This window comes from Neolamprologus brichardi, chromosome 4 (genome assembly GCF_056152115.1).
Source record: "Neolamprologus brichardi isolate AB-2024 chromosome 4, ASM5615211v1, whole genome shotgun sequence".
Taxonomy (NCBI): Eukaryota; Metazoa; Chordata; class Actinopteri; order Cichliformes; family Cichlidae; genus Neolamprologus; species Neolamprologus brichardi.
Window position 1 is genome coordinate 20,694,775 of NC_142107.1, and position 18,283 is coordinate 20,713,057.

Below are 18,283 nucleotides of genomic sequence, written 5' to 3' on the forward strand. Positions count from 1 at the left end.
ATATAACTCAGAATCATAAACACAATGTTTTAGCTTTACACATTCAGTGGGTCTACTGTCATTTGATTGTGCAACCACAATTCCCTGCTCACAGCGGAAAATGCACAAAACCACATGTAAAAATGTAAGTAGAGAGAAGTATGTTAAGTATATAGATCAAACCACTTGTGTAGATCTAGAAATACTTCTATTTGTTTCTCATTGTTGCTTTTGTGTGGCAAAGGGACCCTTTGGTGGCCCAGTTCTTGCTCTAAAGGGTCTCTATCCAAACTATGTCAGCAGAATGTCCCTCAGATTGACTGAGGGATCAATACTGTAGGGGTCAAAGAATTCTGGGTTTTTCTTTGTTAAAAATAGATTTTTACCAAAGTCAAGCCAGTTGTTGGTTTTGGACTTTTGTTTTTGTATCAGACTGTTTATTTTCCATAGTGGCTTACATCTGACTGTAACAGATGACTGACAGTACTAATGAAAAGATGCACAAAAGCCCTTTGTATTATTCGTGCGCATTTCACCACATTGACAGACTTTTTTATGGTTTTCTTTAGTTTATTAAACACACACTTGTGTGTGTCAGATTTTTGCTTGTATTAAAAGCCTCAACTTCAATTGACTAAGATGCATAACTAAGATCAAAGTGTGGTTTTAGGGTTTAAAGTGCAGTTCCACGTCGACACACTGGGTGGCGCGCTTTGAGCTTTAATTTAAATCTTCATTGATGCCATTGTAAAGTGCTGTAGGCGGTGCCTAAGAATAAGACGGACCCAGTGTGTATCCAATCAGATGCGAATATTGGGGAGTTGAGGGCTGCGATTGACCAATCGCTTTTTGAGAAATGTGTGAAGACCTCGGTTTGATTCACCCTCCTGTGTTACCGTAGACGCTTCGCTAGAAACGGCCCTCTTTTAAAGTTCCTGGGGGAAGAGTGGGGCGACCCGGACAAACCGAGGGGAAAGGGCCAAGATCGAACTCAGGGGATAAATATTTACACAGATTTCAACACGGGAGGATTAATATTAAACCGGATACAAGGTTTGACATGTTATCTCTTTCCAGGTTTGATTATTTAGCTAACGTTTGCTCACTAGCCAAGGTTCAGTTTTGCTGCTGCTAGTTTATGATACTTAGCTAATAGCTACCTAGCTAGCAGAAGCTCGGTTAAGCTCATTGACAGTTTTTTGACATTGCTCGTCTAGCAAGTGTGACTCATTCAGTGAATTACGACATTATAATTTGAGTAACTCTCAGTGTCCATTCCCCGTCTTTCCCTCACAGAAATCTAAGGTGAGACACAGAAAACCATCGTCTTGAGCCCGAGAACGTCAGAAAATAAAGAAAATGGCGGAGCCGGACAAATTAAACATCGACTCTATAATTCAGCGTCTCTTGGAAGGTAAGGAGGATCAAATCCGAGTCACAGCCAAGTGTTTGTTATATTAGGGCATGTCTTGGTGGCAGTGAATTGTGTACATCATGTAGGTCAGCTGCAGTTAAAAGCGGACACAGTGTGTTGTAGTAGCCTACTTAAGATCGCTCCACTCTCAGGCTCGGTGGCTGGTTTTGGATCAGCGGTTGAAACCAAAACAACAGTGCTCTTTATAGATTGTTTAGCAAACCGTAAAGATTAGGGGTGCTGGGTTTTTTTGTTTTTTATATTTTTAAAAATTTAGATGATTTGCTGTCGTGCTGTCTACAAAAGAAGGGGAAACGCGTGACGTTATAGAGTGATGTAGAATTGGAAAAGATGAGCATTACTCGCCTATTTATGCAAATTACGCATTCTGATGCGCTATTTGCGTAGGGATATTGTGCTTTTACCAGTTTTTTGTGCAGGGTTAATGCTCAGACTCTGTAGCCGTAGTGGACTATTTCAATTTTACGTGTTAATTCTCTTTGAGTAAGAGTAGTTTTGCAGTCAGCCCCTTCCCCACTAGAGTTATTGAGTTATTCAGAACGAAATGCAGATTTTGGTTAGTTGGTTTCAGTTAGTTTCCAGATGGGGTTTTCTCATTGTCATTCAGGTTTTTTGTTTAAAAATGTTTGGTTTTAGTGTCTTTTAGCTTATTTTTTTTATTTTTTTTATTTATTTATTTTACTGTGGAGGTTATTTGTCAGGGATATTTTCAGAAGTTCAGAATAGATGTCAAAATTAAAAGGGATCTGGCTCACACTCTAATAAATACGTGAACCAAAGGTCATGATAACCAATTTGATCAAATTGTCAACGACTAAAAAATGAGGATATACCTTGTTTTTATTTCAGTTTGCTTAAATGTTCCTTTACAACTGGTTTTACTGGATTTTAGTTCTAGTTGACTATAATAACCTTGCTTCTCGCTGGCTTGGCTGGACTGTCTGGGTTTTTGCTTTTTTGCAACTGCATTTTTGGACTGTGTTTGTAGTCTGCTTCCCTGAGAGACTTGTTAATGAACTGTACAAACAAAAATGCTCTGATTGGGACATACTCCATGTACTCCATGTAATGGTTATTTAAACAGGTTAGGATGCCTCTGTACAAAAGACATGCACTTTAGGAGCAGACAGGTGCATACTACAAAGACTAGATGTTCTCAGGTCACGGAAGTTATGTGCAAGACAATCTGCAGATACACAAATATGAATATGAAGAATGTGCCTTCATATTGTTTGTAGGCCAAGTATTTAAACTTTTGCCTTAGATCACATGTGAGGAAAAGGGCAACTAATAACTTGAATCAAGTTACAGCAACGACAACATATTTTCAAGGTAACATGAAGACCTGTGTCTCTTGTTTTTTGTTTTTTAATCTAAAAGTGGTGTTGAAACACAGTTTCAGCTGCCCTCAAATGGCATCAATAAGTCTGTCCTCCATTTCAGTGTAAAGTGAATTTCCACAGGTGTTTATAATTTCCTGGAATCAGGATTTGCCTTGTTTTATATTCATTTACATGGTCTTTGTATGTAATTATGCAGTGGTAAAACATAAATTTGCATTTGGTATAAACATACCATGAAAGATGCATTTAATGTTAGTCTGCAGTGGCAATAACTAGGCATCATTTAGAAGTGCAGGTTTTTTTTAGAAGCCTTGTAAAATATATTAGGGATGTAATGATACGTAGAAAAATTATAAATATAATTTATATAAAAATACAGATTATGAATGCCCGGAAAACTGTAATACTCAATAAAATGCTTAATACTGTTCTTGATACCATGAAGTTTGAACCATACAGACAGCCAAAACAAACAGACAGTGAGATAACTGTAGGGTGAGCGTGTATGGCAAATATTTCAAGATTGGGAATTTAAAAAACAAAACAACCAAACTGATCATTTACGTTGTCTGAGGTAGCGCTGTACGTCCGAGGACTTGACAGCATATTTCTGTTGCTGAACAAATATAGCGGGTAAGGTAGGCTGACAGAGTTTCTTTGCTCTGTTTCAGTCTGCAAATTTAAGAGAACACAACATGTTCAGACCCACACAGTAATATCATCCTGTTAAATTAACATTGTTTATGTTATATATGGGCTGGACTGATAACTTTTGCTGACTGGTTTCACATTAACATTATAATTTTGTTATTAGCTATACAAGCTAGCCACCACCTTAATGATAACCCAACATGATGCTATTGTGGCTATTTAGCACAGATTTTATGTTTGATACCCTTCCTGATGCAATTCTCCCATTTATTTAGGCTTGGGAATGGCACTTGGAGTACACTAGCTTGTGGACCCCTCGATTCTGGGTTTGTGTCCATTGAATACCGGCTAATATTAATGTATGCACTAGCCAGATTAACATTAATGACTGTTTGATAATGGAAACAACTGACCTCTTGAAAATTTTCAGTGTTTTTAAACATCGAGTACTGTTGAGCTGCTAGTGAGGGGAGGGGCTGTGTGTGCCCCTCTTCACCCTGCTGCCTTCTGGCAGGAGATAACGGAGCATTTGGGTCCTCACTGCCAGACTGCAAAACAGTTTCTTACCCCACGACTCCTGAACACTCAGTGACTGGACTGACACACACACACACACGTCACTGCCTCATGGACTAATCTGCACAATCACACGCACACTATCGTACATCAAGTTACTTTTTTCACAATGCTCAGTCTTTTGCACAACTTACTGTCATTGTTGCACTTCTGCGTGTGTTGTGTGTCTGCACTGTCTGGTGTTGCACTGTCTCTGTTTTGTGGTTGGGTTTTTTGTGCAATTTTTGCACACTTGCACTTTATGTAGTCCTTTGTTGATTGTCTGTTATATGTAGCAGCATGGTCTTGGAGAAACGTTGTCTCGCTTCACTGTGTAGTGTTCCACTGCAAATGGTTGAAATGACATTGAAACCACTTGACTTGAACTGTAGGAGCTAAAGATGGCACTGTGGTATCAATGCTCCTGCAAATGAGTATGTAATCCAAAAGAATTTTTTAGTGTTGATTAGCATCTGACAGTCTCTTAAGAAAACAACAAAAAAACAAACAAGCAAACATACACAAGACAGTGCCGCAGTGAGATACCATCGCTGCTGATAAACAGTGTTCTGTGATAGACTCAAGGGCATCAGTGTAAACAGTATCACCATAATCGAACAGGGGCAAAGTTTTGGATAGTACAGTGAAAGTGAAACAACAGCTCCATAAAGAAAAATGTGTTTATAATAAAAAAAGAAAAGTTTTGTCTTCCACTTGAGTTTTAAAAGTGAGTGTAGCATCCTGCCAGAGTCCTGAGTGTTTAACAATATTGTAACAAACTGTTTCAGTGTTATTACCATAAAAGGTCAGTACTGTTTGGGACTCCTTGCTGCATTTGCTCCACTGCTGCTTTTAAGCACAGTACAAACTGCTTATGTCACTTCTTTGTTTCCCAAAACAAGAATTGCATTAGTATTAAAATTTATTGAAGCTATGTTCCTACTATAAAATATGTAGTTGTTGTAAACAAATGCATTGCAATTGCGTCACAAAAATCCCGAGACATTCCTGAAGCAGATATGAAGCAAGCAATATTCTGTGTTTGCTCTACGTGCTAACTGTCCTGGAAATGCTTGCTTTAAATCTAACTGCTCACTGACAAATTTGCCGTGGCTTTAAGTGTGTGCGAAATAAACAGGACTGTTTTATCTTCACATCCGCACTGTGGTTGTGTAATAGGAGCCCAGAGGACATCAAACAGAAGAATAAATGTACTCAGACCCAGCAGTACAGTTCAAACTGCGGTTAGAAGAAACTAGGTTGTGACCTCCTGTAGTTGTCCTTGCATGTCAGTTCACTGGGCACAGCAATTATGAATTTTCCCATGTGAAACTGCTGAAATGGAAAAATCTTTTTGTTATTTTGTCACTGGAGCAACATTAGAAGTGTTTAGATTTTCATGTGTGTAGTAAAGGCTACTTCATATATGTATATAAAATAGGTTTTGCTGCTTTTATTTTAAGGCCCAAATGTGTTTTGTGGCTCCATGCACATAGAAAGGTTATTGACCTCTGATATAACCTAGCATGACAAATCACAAAATTACTTCAGGGTGCTTTATGGATGAGGTAAAGCTCTCCCACACAGTGTGATTCATTGAAATTATGCCTTTAGGGGCCACCTGATAGCTGAGTGGTTGGAGGCCTTACCACAGGGGTATAAATGACGTCAGTAGTCAGTCTCCAGTTTGATTCCCAGCTGGTCGAACCTTCACTCTCCACCACTGCCTTCTGTCTCTCTCTACCACTGCAGCTTTCCAAAAGATGCAAAAAAAAAAAGTTCTTTTGACCAGTAAATTGGGAAATAACATTTGGGATAGAGTTTTATCCCAGGATCACTGCTGTTAATAAATTTGACCTTAGCCCTCTGTTTGTTTACCTTCTTTAAATATAGGCCCTGCATGATCAGCCTAAGCTGAGCTGGTGGAGGTGATTGGGATTATGTACAAATATGCATGTGCAGTCAAAGTACCTCCCAGAGAGAGTGTGCCTTTGTGGGCCATGCTGACTGCTGCTGCTGCTGGAGTGTTTTGTACATAGATTGTTGTACTTTGGCTGTGATAAGACTGTCTGCCAAACAGAGGAGAAGGCAAACACGCCTGATAATGGCTGTATTTATATCCACTTATGTAACTACCGTGACCTTTTTTATCCACATTGGTGAGGATAACCACTCGTAAGCTGATATTTGTATTCTCAGCATTCTGTTAAAGGCGGCAGACTCCCACTGCAGGCACTACATCAAAAGGTTGAGAAATTATCCTCATGCTAGTTCAGTCTCCCATGTTGACAACGAGGGATCCCTGCTCCATGCTGGCTATGTTTCAAGACCAAACCAATTAAATGTGTTTGGGTAGCAAGTAGTTTCAATTGGATTACTTGCGTAGGTCTAGAGCTAACTGAACTCTTAGCTTGTGCTTCTAATAGCATGCGTAGCAAGTGCGGCATCACGTAAGCTAGGCCAGAACAGCCGGCATTGAGTGAGGCAGCGCTGGGGCGATTCAACTGTTGATTCCAGCACCCCTGACATCCCCTCAGCTTTTCTGCTGTGCTCCATCTCTTTGTTTTCCGCTGCCTGACCAGTGTACTGGAAAGCCTTTTGTCTGCACCCCCTCATGATAAGCTTACTGTTGCCCACTGGCTTGTGTGGCTAACTTTGGAGTAAGCTCTGTCAGTGCTTAGCCTTCTGTAATCCAGGTTTAAAGTGGGAAGCAGCACTGCAGTATTTATATCTACTTTCACTGTTTTTAGTTGTCACTTCAGGACACTGCCATTATTCTCTGTCAGCCTGCTGATTTCTACTCTCTCCATCCCTTTTAAAAGTGCTCCGCAGCACTTAAAACCTGGATTATTTTGATGTGAGATGGCCTTTAATTATGTCTCATACTGTGTGTAGCAACACACAAGTAGTGGCATATCTTTGGAGGCTTATTCAAAGCCCATAAAGGATTTAGGAATTCTTTAAGTGTAGTTAATGTGGTACTGTAGTGGGTTTGTTTATGTTGGTCATTGTGCGGTGGTGTCTGCATCGCTTTTGGATCGCAACTTATTGTTGGACCTGATAAACAATTAACAACAGCTACTTTTATTGAAAAGCAAAAAGTAGAGAAGTTTTCAAACAGGACTGCGTCTACACATTTCCTGTGTTATCAAAACAAGAAAAAAGAACACCTACACTGGCAGAATACAAGCCATGTTATTAGCATGATGAGTAAGCGAGAGCTGTAGTAATAATCAGCTGTGTTAATAAATATTTGCCTTCCTCCGCTTTAAATATGACAGTGATCATAAGGGCATAACATGGCTGCTTGCTCTGATCTTCATCTTCTGTGTGTTGCTTTGTGGATAACAGGATTATTTTTAAAGGTTATGAATGAGCCTGCAAAAAGTGTTTGACAACTTCACTGTTACAGCTCAGCTGCTTCAGATTCACTAGTCAGTACTTCTTAAATGTTTGGTCTTACTAATGGCATGTTACCATGGCAGAGAAATGCACTTTAACCACAAGGGTATGTTCCAAGTTTAATGAAACAACATTTCTAATACGGAGATGAAATCATTAGCTGCTCTGGTGTCATTAGAATGGCATTTCATTTAAATGTGGTTTTGTGAAGTTAAATTGACTGACATGGGGCACGTTTGAAGTGGGTTTTTGACGAATTGCTTAATGGTTAGGACATAAAATCTGGGTTTTTCCTGGCACAAAATTGCCATTTGGGGTGATGTAATGCGCAACTGATCTTTGTTACCTTACTCAACAGAAGGTCATCATGTTGTTTGTGGTCATTCTGCTAATTTGCCTTTCGTGGAAGGTTTTGTTTTTGATTAGCCTTGATGATCTCTCTTCTTTTTTTTTTTCTTCTCTTTTTTTGTGTTCACTACAAAAAGCTCGTGACCATAGGGTGAGGGTAGGGATGCAGATTGACCGGTAAATTGAGAACTTCACTTTTACGCTCAGCTCTCTTTTTACCATGTGGACTGGTAGCATCACTGCAGCTGCAGCGCCATTTGTTCTGTCAATCTCCCGCTCCCTTCACCCGCTCACTAGTGAATAAGACCCAGAGATACTTGAGCTAAAACCTTTGATTGTATCTACATGCCATATTGAAATTCAGATTTTTTTAAAATAAACCAGCCTACAGCTTTTTTTTTTTTTGTAATTGACAGATACAATGAAGAAATGACAGGAAAGCAGGGGGGAAGACATGTGGCATGGGGTCGCGGGTCAAACCTGGGCTGGCTGCTCTCAGCCGTACGGCACGTGATCGCCTGCTCAGTGCACCGAGCTAAACTGGCGCCCGGGTATCAGACTAAGTTAACAGTTCATCCGCATATTTTGATACAACTTCTGGAGGCTTGCTGCAGATTCTTCACGGTGTAAAACAAATGGCGGTGGATGGAGCAGATATAAAGTTTACTCTTCTTCACGTTGGAGTTTGTTGATCGGGTGGTTTGATGAAGGACTCCGGCTAGCTTTTTTCCCGGCAAAGGTTTTAAAGGTGATCACAGGAACAGCGCTCCTGTTTTGGACACTAGATGCACGTTTTTGGGTTGTTGTGTTTTTTTTCTCACTCAGCCTGAGCTCACTGTCTCTGTAATGGCTCCGCCTCTTTGCTCTTCACCGTGTGTAAACAGACTCTGGCGCAGTGTTAAAACTCTGATAACAAAACACAACAGTGATGACGTTGGCAATGGTTTTTTGTTTTGTTTGGGTTTTTTGTGTGTGTGTTGTTGTTTTTTTTGTTTTGTTTTGTTTTTTTATAAATACTAGGGACTGTTTGACTCTGTATTCAATCGTTGCCCTTAAAGACGTTTGTATTGCAGGTCCGTTTTCACTCGCAGATGTGGGTGTGATGCTCACATTTACATCATTTGACACTTCAGCGCACTACAGAGCCGTGTGTTAAACGAAGCCTCGAAGCAAAGAATTTGCATCAGGAAATTTTTATAATCGAATTATTCAAAATACTCGATGAATCGTTGCAGCGCTACAAGGAACAGTTTAAATAAAATTACACAGTTTTGGCTGAGCTTGTTTTGAGGTTCACCAGCAGCAGGTATAGCCATCTTAAATGTTTAATATTGTCAGAGAAATCCAGTTTGAAAAGGGCTGCCCTGCATTGGTTCGCTCTTTTTGGTATGTAAAAGGGAAGTGTTTATCTCTGAGCCGTTGTACACCTGACAGCCATTAAATCAGTACCATTAGAGAGAGCTCTGTTTACCTGCAGCTTGAATATAATTGTCACTCAGATTGCTGGAGGTAGTTGTTTCCATAAAGTATATTACTCTGTTCATTAGCCTGTGTAGAAATGTACTGGGTGGGAATGAGACTCCTCATTAGAAGGCTCATACAGTTTGTGTCAGGAGCTGCTTTGGCATCACGCAGCACATGTACGAGCGGGGGTGTGATTGATTCTGTCGCCGATACAAACAAACCTGATTCCAAACTCCATCGCAAGCAGTCTTGTGTAAGTGTGCAGTGGACTGAATTGCAGATTAACATGGCATCACATCCACACCTTGCAGCTGGTGTGTCAGTGGACAAATATTTTGGTCTGAATCATTTCACACTGCCTGTGAGACTCCCAGATACTTTTTTTTCCTCTTCCTGTGGCTGTCATTTACATCACACTCCTACCTTTTCTAGCATAAAAGCTGTGTCGGCGACTGTTTTATGTGATGTGGCTCCGACAGTTTGTCAGGAGAATTAGTTGGACTTGTTCAAGTCTTTATCATGACTGTGTGTGAAAATACATGGCTGAACACACACTAGACAAACCTGCTGAATTCTTAACATACCATCAGCAAAGGCTCTCTATGACAGGAGTTTTTTGTTTTAAAGAATTTTTGTTTTAAAAACGACGCTAACCAAGATGGTCAAAAAATAACATTTTTTTTGGTCATAATTACTCAAGCTTTTTGTTTATCACATGGGCAAAAATAACAGGAAAACTGTTAGCACAGATTCTTTGTCTTAATTATATGCTTACTAATTGTTCCTGAACATTTTCATATCCCATGGACTTGTTTTGAGCCTGTTTACATATAATCAGGATTCCTGCTAGTCATTAAAGTCTTACCTGGAAGATAAAAGTTAAAAATTAGGTTTTCAAAAGCCTTTTTTCCCTCACAAGATTGCTGTAAGTATTAAATTTGCAGATGCTCAACAATTTGATCCATTTGTTATCATGCATATCTATCATCTCTTACTATCTAGAACAACATGCTAACCTAATGGCATAATTACAGATGTCTTTTACTGGCTTTTTACCAGTTTGACACCACAGGCTGAGTGTGGATGTTGTTGCTACCGCTTTATTTGTGGCTCACTTTGTTGGCCATAAAAGTTACGCCTATGCCTTGATTCAGCTTTAAGGGTACCTTGTAAAACAAATCCGGTTACCCGTACGGATCAGGAAGCCAAGTGTGCAGTGTTTGACATAACCTGACCATGACCTGATAGGCTGAGGACAGTTTAAACGAAGTTGGTGGGGCAAGTTAAGTCACCTGCTGGCCTGTTCGGACCACTGACAGTTTTCACCGACCACTACCACTTATGAGTTTGTCTGTGAAGTAAACCGGTTAAAGCAACACTCACTAATTAATATCAATGTTTTTGTTTTCTTCCTCTTCTTGCTCTCTGTAACATGTTGTTATGTGCTGAACAGAGCATTTCATAATGGTGTAGAAAATGCAGCAGGAAGGTGACTGCTGCAGGACCCCACAGTGCAAGCATTTCACACATTTTCTGCTAAGAACAGAATAGGGTTTAATAAAAAGTGCAAAATTAAGCACAATTATTACAATTTTTTTCCACACAACAAGGTTGAAGTTGAAAAAAGCATCAGAGATGTCATAGTTTATGGTTAAGCTAGCTAATCCTCTTTGATACAGTAAGCAACAAAGACAGTGGTGCCACTTAGACGTTGAACACGGGTGGAGTGAAAGAAAACTCCTCCCATCCACTGGCGGTTTGCTTTATGTCATGACAAAGCTAAAGAATAAAGAACAAGTTTGAAAAGGTGTGTGCAGATGAGCAGCTTGTTTCGTTTTCCACCATGGTTAAATTTGGCACATTTTTCAGTTTAACTTTGCTACAGGCTACAACATGAAGCAATGTGTCTACTCGTATATTAAAAACGTAAAACACACTGATGTGGAAGGTCATCACAGGCCAGGCTTGTCATGCACTGGTGGAAGCTCTGAGGGGTAATTGTTAAAGCCACAAACCATAGTCACGTCTTCAAATTCCTTGTTTTGTCTTAAAATTAGTCCAAAGTTCACTGCAGTCATTTGTTTGTGAAGAAAACCATGTAGCACAGTTTCAGGGATTAACACATGGCTGGTTAGTTTATAGTCGTTCTTTTAAACCTGGAATATAATACGTTGTTGTTGTTTTGTTTAATACTTTTTGTTAAGATGCATCTGATTTATATTTTTATTTGTTATTAGTGTGTGTGTGTGTGTGTGTGTGTGTGTGTGTGTGTTTTAACCTGGTAGAGGGGCCTTGATTATGTTTATGATACAGCCTGTGTCGCTGCTTTTTTTTTTTGATTTGAGACAATGGTTTTACAGCCAGTAGCGTGCCAATCGTTGCTTCTTCACTGTGCATATTTACCTTCCTAATGAAGTGTTTGCTATCTCTTTGCTGCAGCCACATTAGCGAGAAGGGGAAGTGGGTTTCACGTCCTCTAGCTTTGGTTTAAACTGCAGCCTAAGCAGAAAGACGTGCTTTTCGAGGCTGTGCACATCGAGCAATTTTCCACTGATCAGGTTTTCTCAGACGCTGCCTCTCGTTGCATACTTCACAAGCTCATGTTGTGGTGTTATGTTTTGGTAAGCATTTAAAAGTGTGTCTTGTATTAGTACCGTGTTATTTCCAAAATCTGTAGTGTATTATTACCTCCAAATGATGTGTCTACCTGCTAAAGTGTCTGTTGGACTGGTCTGCTAACAGAATTTGTCAGCAGTTGGTTGGTGGGAGGTGTTAATTTTCCAATCTGGTGGTCTGGTTCAAAATCTGAGGATCACGTTTTGATTGTTTTACGTCAGTCTTCATTCAGTCTTATTTACAGATCTCTTCTCTTTGCGGTGTTGCTGAATCTCTTAAATTTCTCATCCCTGTGTTGTTGTTTTTTGTTTTTGTTTTTTTACCCCCTCTTTAGTCAAAGGATCTCGGCCAGGGAAGAACGTCCAGCTGACCGAGAATGAGATCCGTGGCCTCTGCCTCAAATCTCGTGAAATCTTCCTGAGCCAGCCGATCCTGCTTGAACTGGAGGCTCCCCTGAAAATCTGTGGTGAGTTTTAATTAACCAAAGGGGTTGGTGAGTTTCACGGGACAAAGAGATGATGTGGGTCTCAGAGGATGCACTGCAGGCGCAGGAGAAGACGGTCATTATGAGAGGGTTTTCTCCTGGTTTGCTTGTCTGTAATTAGCGCTTTTATCAGCTGATAAGCGTGGGCAGTTCTGGCAGAAGCAGTGAAAGCATGTTGTTTTTAAATTGCACATCTCTGCTGCCCCCTGCAGGCGATGTCCATGGTCAGTACTATGATCTGCTCCGGCTCTTTGAATATGGAGGGTTCCCCCCAGAAAGCAACTACCTGTTCCTGGGTGACTACGTCGACAGAGGAAAGCAGTCACTGGAGACCATCTGCCTGCTTCTAGCCTATAAGATTAAATACCCAGAGAACTTTTTCCTGCTGCGTGGCAACCATGAATGCGCCTCTATTAATCGAATCTATGGCTTTTATGATGAGTGTAAGTACAAAAGAGGCTTCTAAAAGGAAACCAAGGCAAATTTGCAACTTTAAATCTTGCATTAATTTTATTTATTTATTTTTTTGGGGGGTAGGTAAGCGACGGTATAACATTAAATTGTGGAAGACCTTCACAGACTGCTTCAATTGTTTACCTGTGGCTGCCATTGTAGATGAGAAAATCTTCTGCTGTCATGGAGGTGGGCCTTGTTAATACGTGACTTAGCCTAAACCATTTGATCCAAGAAGCAAAGGTTGGCACGTATTTATTTTTCAAAAATGTTTCCTCTCTCAGGCCTCTCTCCTGATCTCCAGTCAATGGAGCAGATCCGCAGAGTTATGCGACCCACAGACGTGCCTGACCAGGGTTTGTTGTGCGACCTGCTGTGGGCCGACCCAGACAAAGATGTGCTCGGCTGGGGTGAAAACGACCGTGGAGTCTCCTTCACATTCGGTGCAGATGTGGTGGCCAAATTTTTGCACAAACATGACATGGACCTAATATGCAGGGCGCATCAGGTAATGTTTACTAGTTTAGTCACTGTGTCTAAATTCATCTTTGTATAGTACATTTCAGACTCATTGACTGAAGAAGTGTTCCCTTAATTCTTATTAATCCCGATGCATTGTGTGGCTGTGTTTTAATAGGACTAATCAGAGGCATTTTTAGTGTTTTTCTTACCATATTTAAAAAATACAAGGAAGGAAAAATACTACACCTCCAAGCAAAACTACGATAAATAATTGAATTAGTATTTTCAAATGTTTTCAGAAAACGGGACGTGAACTGTAGATTGTGAAGATGCATTAGCTAACTTCAAAGCTGTGACAAAAACATCTAAAACAAAAACAAAAAAAAAGCCCCAGACCAAACAAACACTGGTGGAAATACTTATAAAGCAAACTGTGAGGGTGTTTCAATGTAGGTGTGATATATTCTATTTTTAACAATGCCTGAGTGACAGAATATTAAACTATAGATCTGATTCTTGAATGGCACTAGCCTCTATTTTTTTTTTAATATGTAACATCGATGGTTTCCTTTTGGTCTTCAGGTGGTTGAAGATGGTTACGAGTTTTTTGCAAAGAGGCAGCTCGTCACTCTGTTCTCCGCTCCCAACTACTGTGGAGAGTTTGACAACGCTGGCGCCATGATGAGTGTGGATGAGACGCTCATGTGCTCCTTCCAGGTGTGGAGAACAGAACTGATAACTTTTCGGGAAACAAATTTGTTTCGTTTAGTAGTTTCAGACTAAAATGATACAATATATGGCTCGCATATTGATTCATGTAGTGATGGTAGAATTTTAATTGTAATATTTTTTTTAAACCTATAAAATTAGAGTTGATCTGTCGATCTAATTGATTACTTCTTTGTCCATCTCACAGATTCTGAAGCCAGCAGATAAGAAATTATATCCTTACGGTGCTGGGGGCGGAATGGGATCAGGGAGGCCGGTCACCCCTCCGCGAAATTCAGCCAAGGCCACCAAGGCCAAGAAATAACACCCACTGGGTCCACTTCCCACAACCTGCCACCCCCTGTTGGCCCAATGCTTCTGTTTTTTGTTGTTGTTTTATTTCTCCTCCTCTACCTCCCAAACCTTTGTCTCCCTTGTCACCAAACGGCAACAAAGAAACCAACTGTCCAGGGTTCAATCATGTTTTTTCTCTCTAAAACTATTTTTAACTGTTCGTTTGGTTGACTGGTTGAATTTTGCGTGAATGAGTGTGTTTAAAAAAAGAAAAAGAAAAAGTGTGAATGATGCAGAGGGAGCTTCTGTATTCTGTACGTATGTTTTCTGCCTCCTCCTTTGCCCTGCGTTTGGTTTTCCTGTCATTTTGTAGAGGTGGGCTCTGCCCATCCTTCATATAAGCTCAAACCTTGCAGAAGAGGAGTGAAAAAGGGGTGGGGGGGGGGCTTAGCTGTTTACGGTAAGGCCTGCACTGTTTGATGTTAAACACAAGCTTTTGTACATCCTGTCTCTGAGGTCCGTGTATCTCTGTGTTATGTGATGGGTCGGGAGGGGGGTGCTGGGTTTTTGGGGATCAAGTTGCACGGTCATACGGTAACGGCACATACCACACACTGGGTGCACGGGTGGATATATGTGCAGGTGAGTCCTTGAATGAAATGGATTCACAATAATATATATATATTTTTCTTTCCTCTTCCATTTTTGAAAACCAATGATTTCAGTCATGGATGTGAAATAGTTTTGTTTTTTTTCTTCTTTTCTCTGTAGATAAATGAAACCAATGTGGTTTTACTTTTTCTTTTTCTCATTTTTAGTTCACTGAAGTTGAATAAAAAATAACCATTTATTTGAGGCATGCCATCATGTTGATCACTTTGCCATTGCTTTATGTTTGTCATGCATAATGGCTGTTTTTCTTTTCGTTTTTTTTTCCTCTCTGTGGTACCTTGAATTGACAGGCGGTGTTTTATAAGCGAGACTTTCAAAGCGTAGAAGCTAGGATGTGTAAGTTTGGGTTAGTTTAACACCTAGTGGAAACAAAGTGGCATTTACACATAAGTGGAAAAATCGTGAACAAATGAACAACACAAATCTGGTTGAGCCAGACGTTGCTGTTTTTATCAAATAAAATCCTAAATGTTTATTTTTTCTAATGATTGTTGGCTTCTGATGCAGCTAATGATTATTTTTGCAAGGCTGAGAGGACCAGGAAGGTAAATGACATCACCACGTGCAGTTAACATGTTGCACAAATAGGCGCCACTGACACTGCATCTGTATTGAACTTTGCACACGATACTTAAGATGCCTGCTGAGGAGATGAGAGATTTTTTCCCCCCCACATTTTCACTGATTAAAAACAAAAAAAAAGCAAAACATAAAAACAAATGGAGACGAGATGGTGATTCATTCACTCTAACCTTTCAAAATGCTCCAGCTGAGACCACTTCACTCTTTGTTTTCTATGATGAAACGAAGAGTGGGTTTATTTAAATGTAAAAACCCACACTGAATGAGGGGTGCATGCACGTTTAGCTCGTGTTTTGCCAGTTTTAACACTGATATTTGAGAAGATAAATAAATCCAAGGGCAGGGGAGGGGGATTATATTAATGATAATCATGTGCAGTGAACTCTCAGTGAATCCAGCGCGAGGCTGAGCAGCTAATGCTGTGTGGCAGCGAGGTAGATGATTATCTACGCTTCTTAGATCGCTTTTTGTAAAATATGTTGCCCAGATTGTGGAATTACTTTAATTGCTTGTGAGTGCAATCATTGCTTTGAGCACGTTCAGAATTTCTTCTCACTGAAAATTAAAAAAGAGTCATAGACAAGAGTTGAACATGAGCTACTGGGTATTATTCAAGTGTACCACCTGCTGCCCCTCTTATATAATCACCTTGACTTGATTCAGATTCCAGATTCATGAATTTTTAATGGGAACCATCTCTATTACCTCCTAATGTTAGAGCTGGTCCACCACCCCCAACCCCCACCTCCTCCGTGGCAAACAGGGTGTTCCCAGTCTAAGCGGGCCATAGTTCAGCGCAGGCTGTTGTAAACTGCTGGAGAAATCTCCCTGCAGTGTTTCAGGGTGTCTTACTGCCCTTTTCTGAAACTTTTTTTTTTTTTTTTTGCATCATTGGTCGGTCTGATTTCATTCATCTGTCCTCGCGTTCTCGTGTACACAGTCACAGTCATCCCAGCCCCACTGCGATTTCTATCAAACCCACGTACGTGATGGCTTTTTAACCGGGGAGAGACAGTGGGACTCCTAACTGCAGCAGATAGTGCAGAAAAAGGCTGCTGCTGGTGGGGGGAGAGCATCATTAGATTTCATCGTGTGCTCATGTCTGATTCACATTGAGTAATTTCAACTCAGGAAGTGAAATTTAAATATATTCAAATAAAATGATATGATTCATGTACTGAGAAAAATCCAAGCTTAGATGCCATTATTGCAGAATATGTGTACGTGTGAGTGATTTCAGTTTGTGTTCATATTTCAAAGTGGCTAAATGAAGCTCGGGCTTGGCATGCTGGCGAATGGTGCATGGTGGGTGGGTGGGGAAGCTGATATGATTTACAAAGAGATCTGAAAATGTATGGAAATTTGTGATATTGTAGGATAACAAAGGGTTTATACGAGGCTTGAGGCTGTCTCCACAACAGTAAGTGGCTACTGTAAAACGGTCCAATAAAGGCCACTTCCACTCCCATTTCATAGCTGTACAAACGCTTATGACTTTTTAAATTGCTTCGCTATATTTACAGTTGTTACCTCTAAGAATCTGCGCTTTCATCGCTTTTTCTCTCAGTCTTGGTTTTTACTGACAAATTTAACCCCAGATACTGCAAAGCTTCTTAGTCTAGGATTTTTTTAATCAATCAGGGATGTTTTGCACCATGCACTGTCGCTGGGTAGAAATAAAAATCATTAGATTGTTACGATTAAGATAACAAAACAACGGATATAAATAGTATTTTTATTTGTATTTCATTTGTTTTCAAGTCGACCACGATTTGTCTCTGTTTAAAGGTAGAAATAAAATGGAATTTATACACTTGTGTCTGGTTTTCTTTTCATTTTCGATTGAGACTAAAAGCTTTCTGCAGGAAGACCAAAAGCAGCTTCGTTCGAGGAGAGCGTAATTTTTCTACGTCTTTCCTGCCTCGAGGCTGTTTTGCTTTATTTCTTTTGCGGGGGCTGCCTGTATTGTCTGTCAAACATTTGGAGGATGAGTCAGTGGCACGGTTGGCCCATTTATCCCCCTGGATGTGCTTTTACTTATTTATCTGATTTCAGCCGGCTCAGACGGCACCGAGAGATGCTTTACAAAATCAAAAGGAGTGTGACAAGTGATTGTGTTGGGCGTGAACCGGATGATTTTGAAAAAAGTGAAATGAAATCATGTTGCCAGCCTCTTCTTTCCTCTTTTATTACAGTTGGATTCACACCCCCTCTTATTTTTAGAAATCACTATAATAAGGACCAAGCCTAAGCTAAAACTGACAAATGGTGCCTTTTGGTTTTTTGTTGATCACAGTGCAATCTGTGACTGAATGTAGGCTGACCGGTTTCACATTAATGCTTTCCTTCACCACACTAACAGGACGGCATCGGACATGCACGTTCATATTTCAATTTCAGTGGAAATGGGTTCAGTGAAATCATGCTTATTTTAAGATTGAGCTTTTCTAACATGCAGCAGTGGTTCAAAGTAATCATTTTAATTAACAAATAAATGAATTTAAGTCGAGATATTGATGGTAGGTAGTTGCACAGTTTAGTTTGAATTAAATAAACAGGAATAAAACACATTGTGATGTGATTGGAAGGTTGTAACGCTCTGCCTTCTAACCATAAATCAACAAAAATTCACCCATTTAAAGATTAAAAACACAGACATCAGGTACATTTTAGAGTTTTGACTCCAAATTTTACCTCAGTGAGTTGTGTGTGTGTGTGCGCTCTGTGGGTTTCTAATCAAATGCCTGTTCAATGTTTCTTTCCACACTCATTTTATACATGCAAACTGTATATTAGGTGGCTTATTTCTCAATGCAGGCTAATGTCTCGCGAAAT

The 18,283-nt window shown here is 40.1% G+C and overlaps 1 protein-coding gene across 1 annotated transcript; it reads left to right on the forward strand.

Moving 5' to 3' along the window:
- Positions 1-881: 881 nt before the first annotated feature.
- ppp1caa (protein phosphatase 1, catalytic subunit, alpha isozyme a) lies at positions 882-17,261 on the forward strand. Its single transcript, XM_006803046.3, has 8 exons — positions 882-1,032; positions 1,276-1,393; positions 12,128-12,259; positions 12,490-12,720; positions 12,815-12,919; positions 13,015-13,238; positions 13,775-13,909; positions 14,109-17,261. Exons 2-8 carry the CDS (start codon positions 1,339-1,341, stop codon positions 14,223-14,225), a joined length of 999 nt encoding a protein of 332 aa, XP_006803109.1. The 5' UTR covers positions 882-1,032; positions 1,276-1,338; the 3' UTR covers positions 14,226-17,261.
- Positions 17,262-18,283: the final 1,022 nt, after the last annotated feature.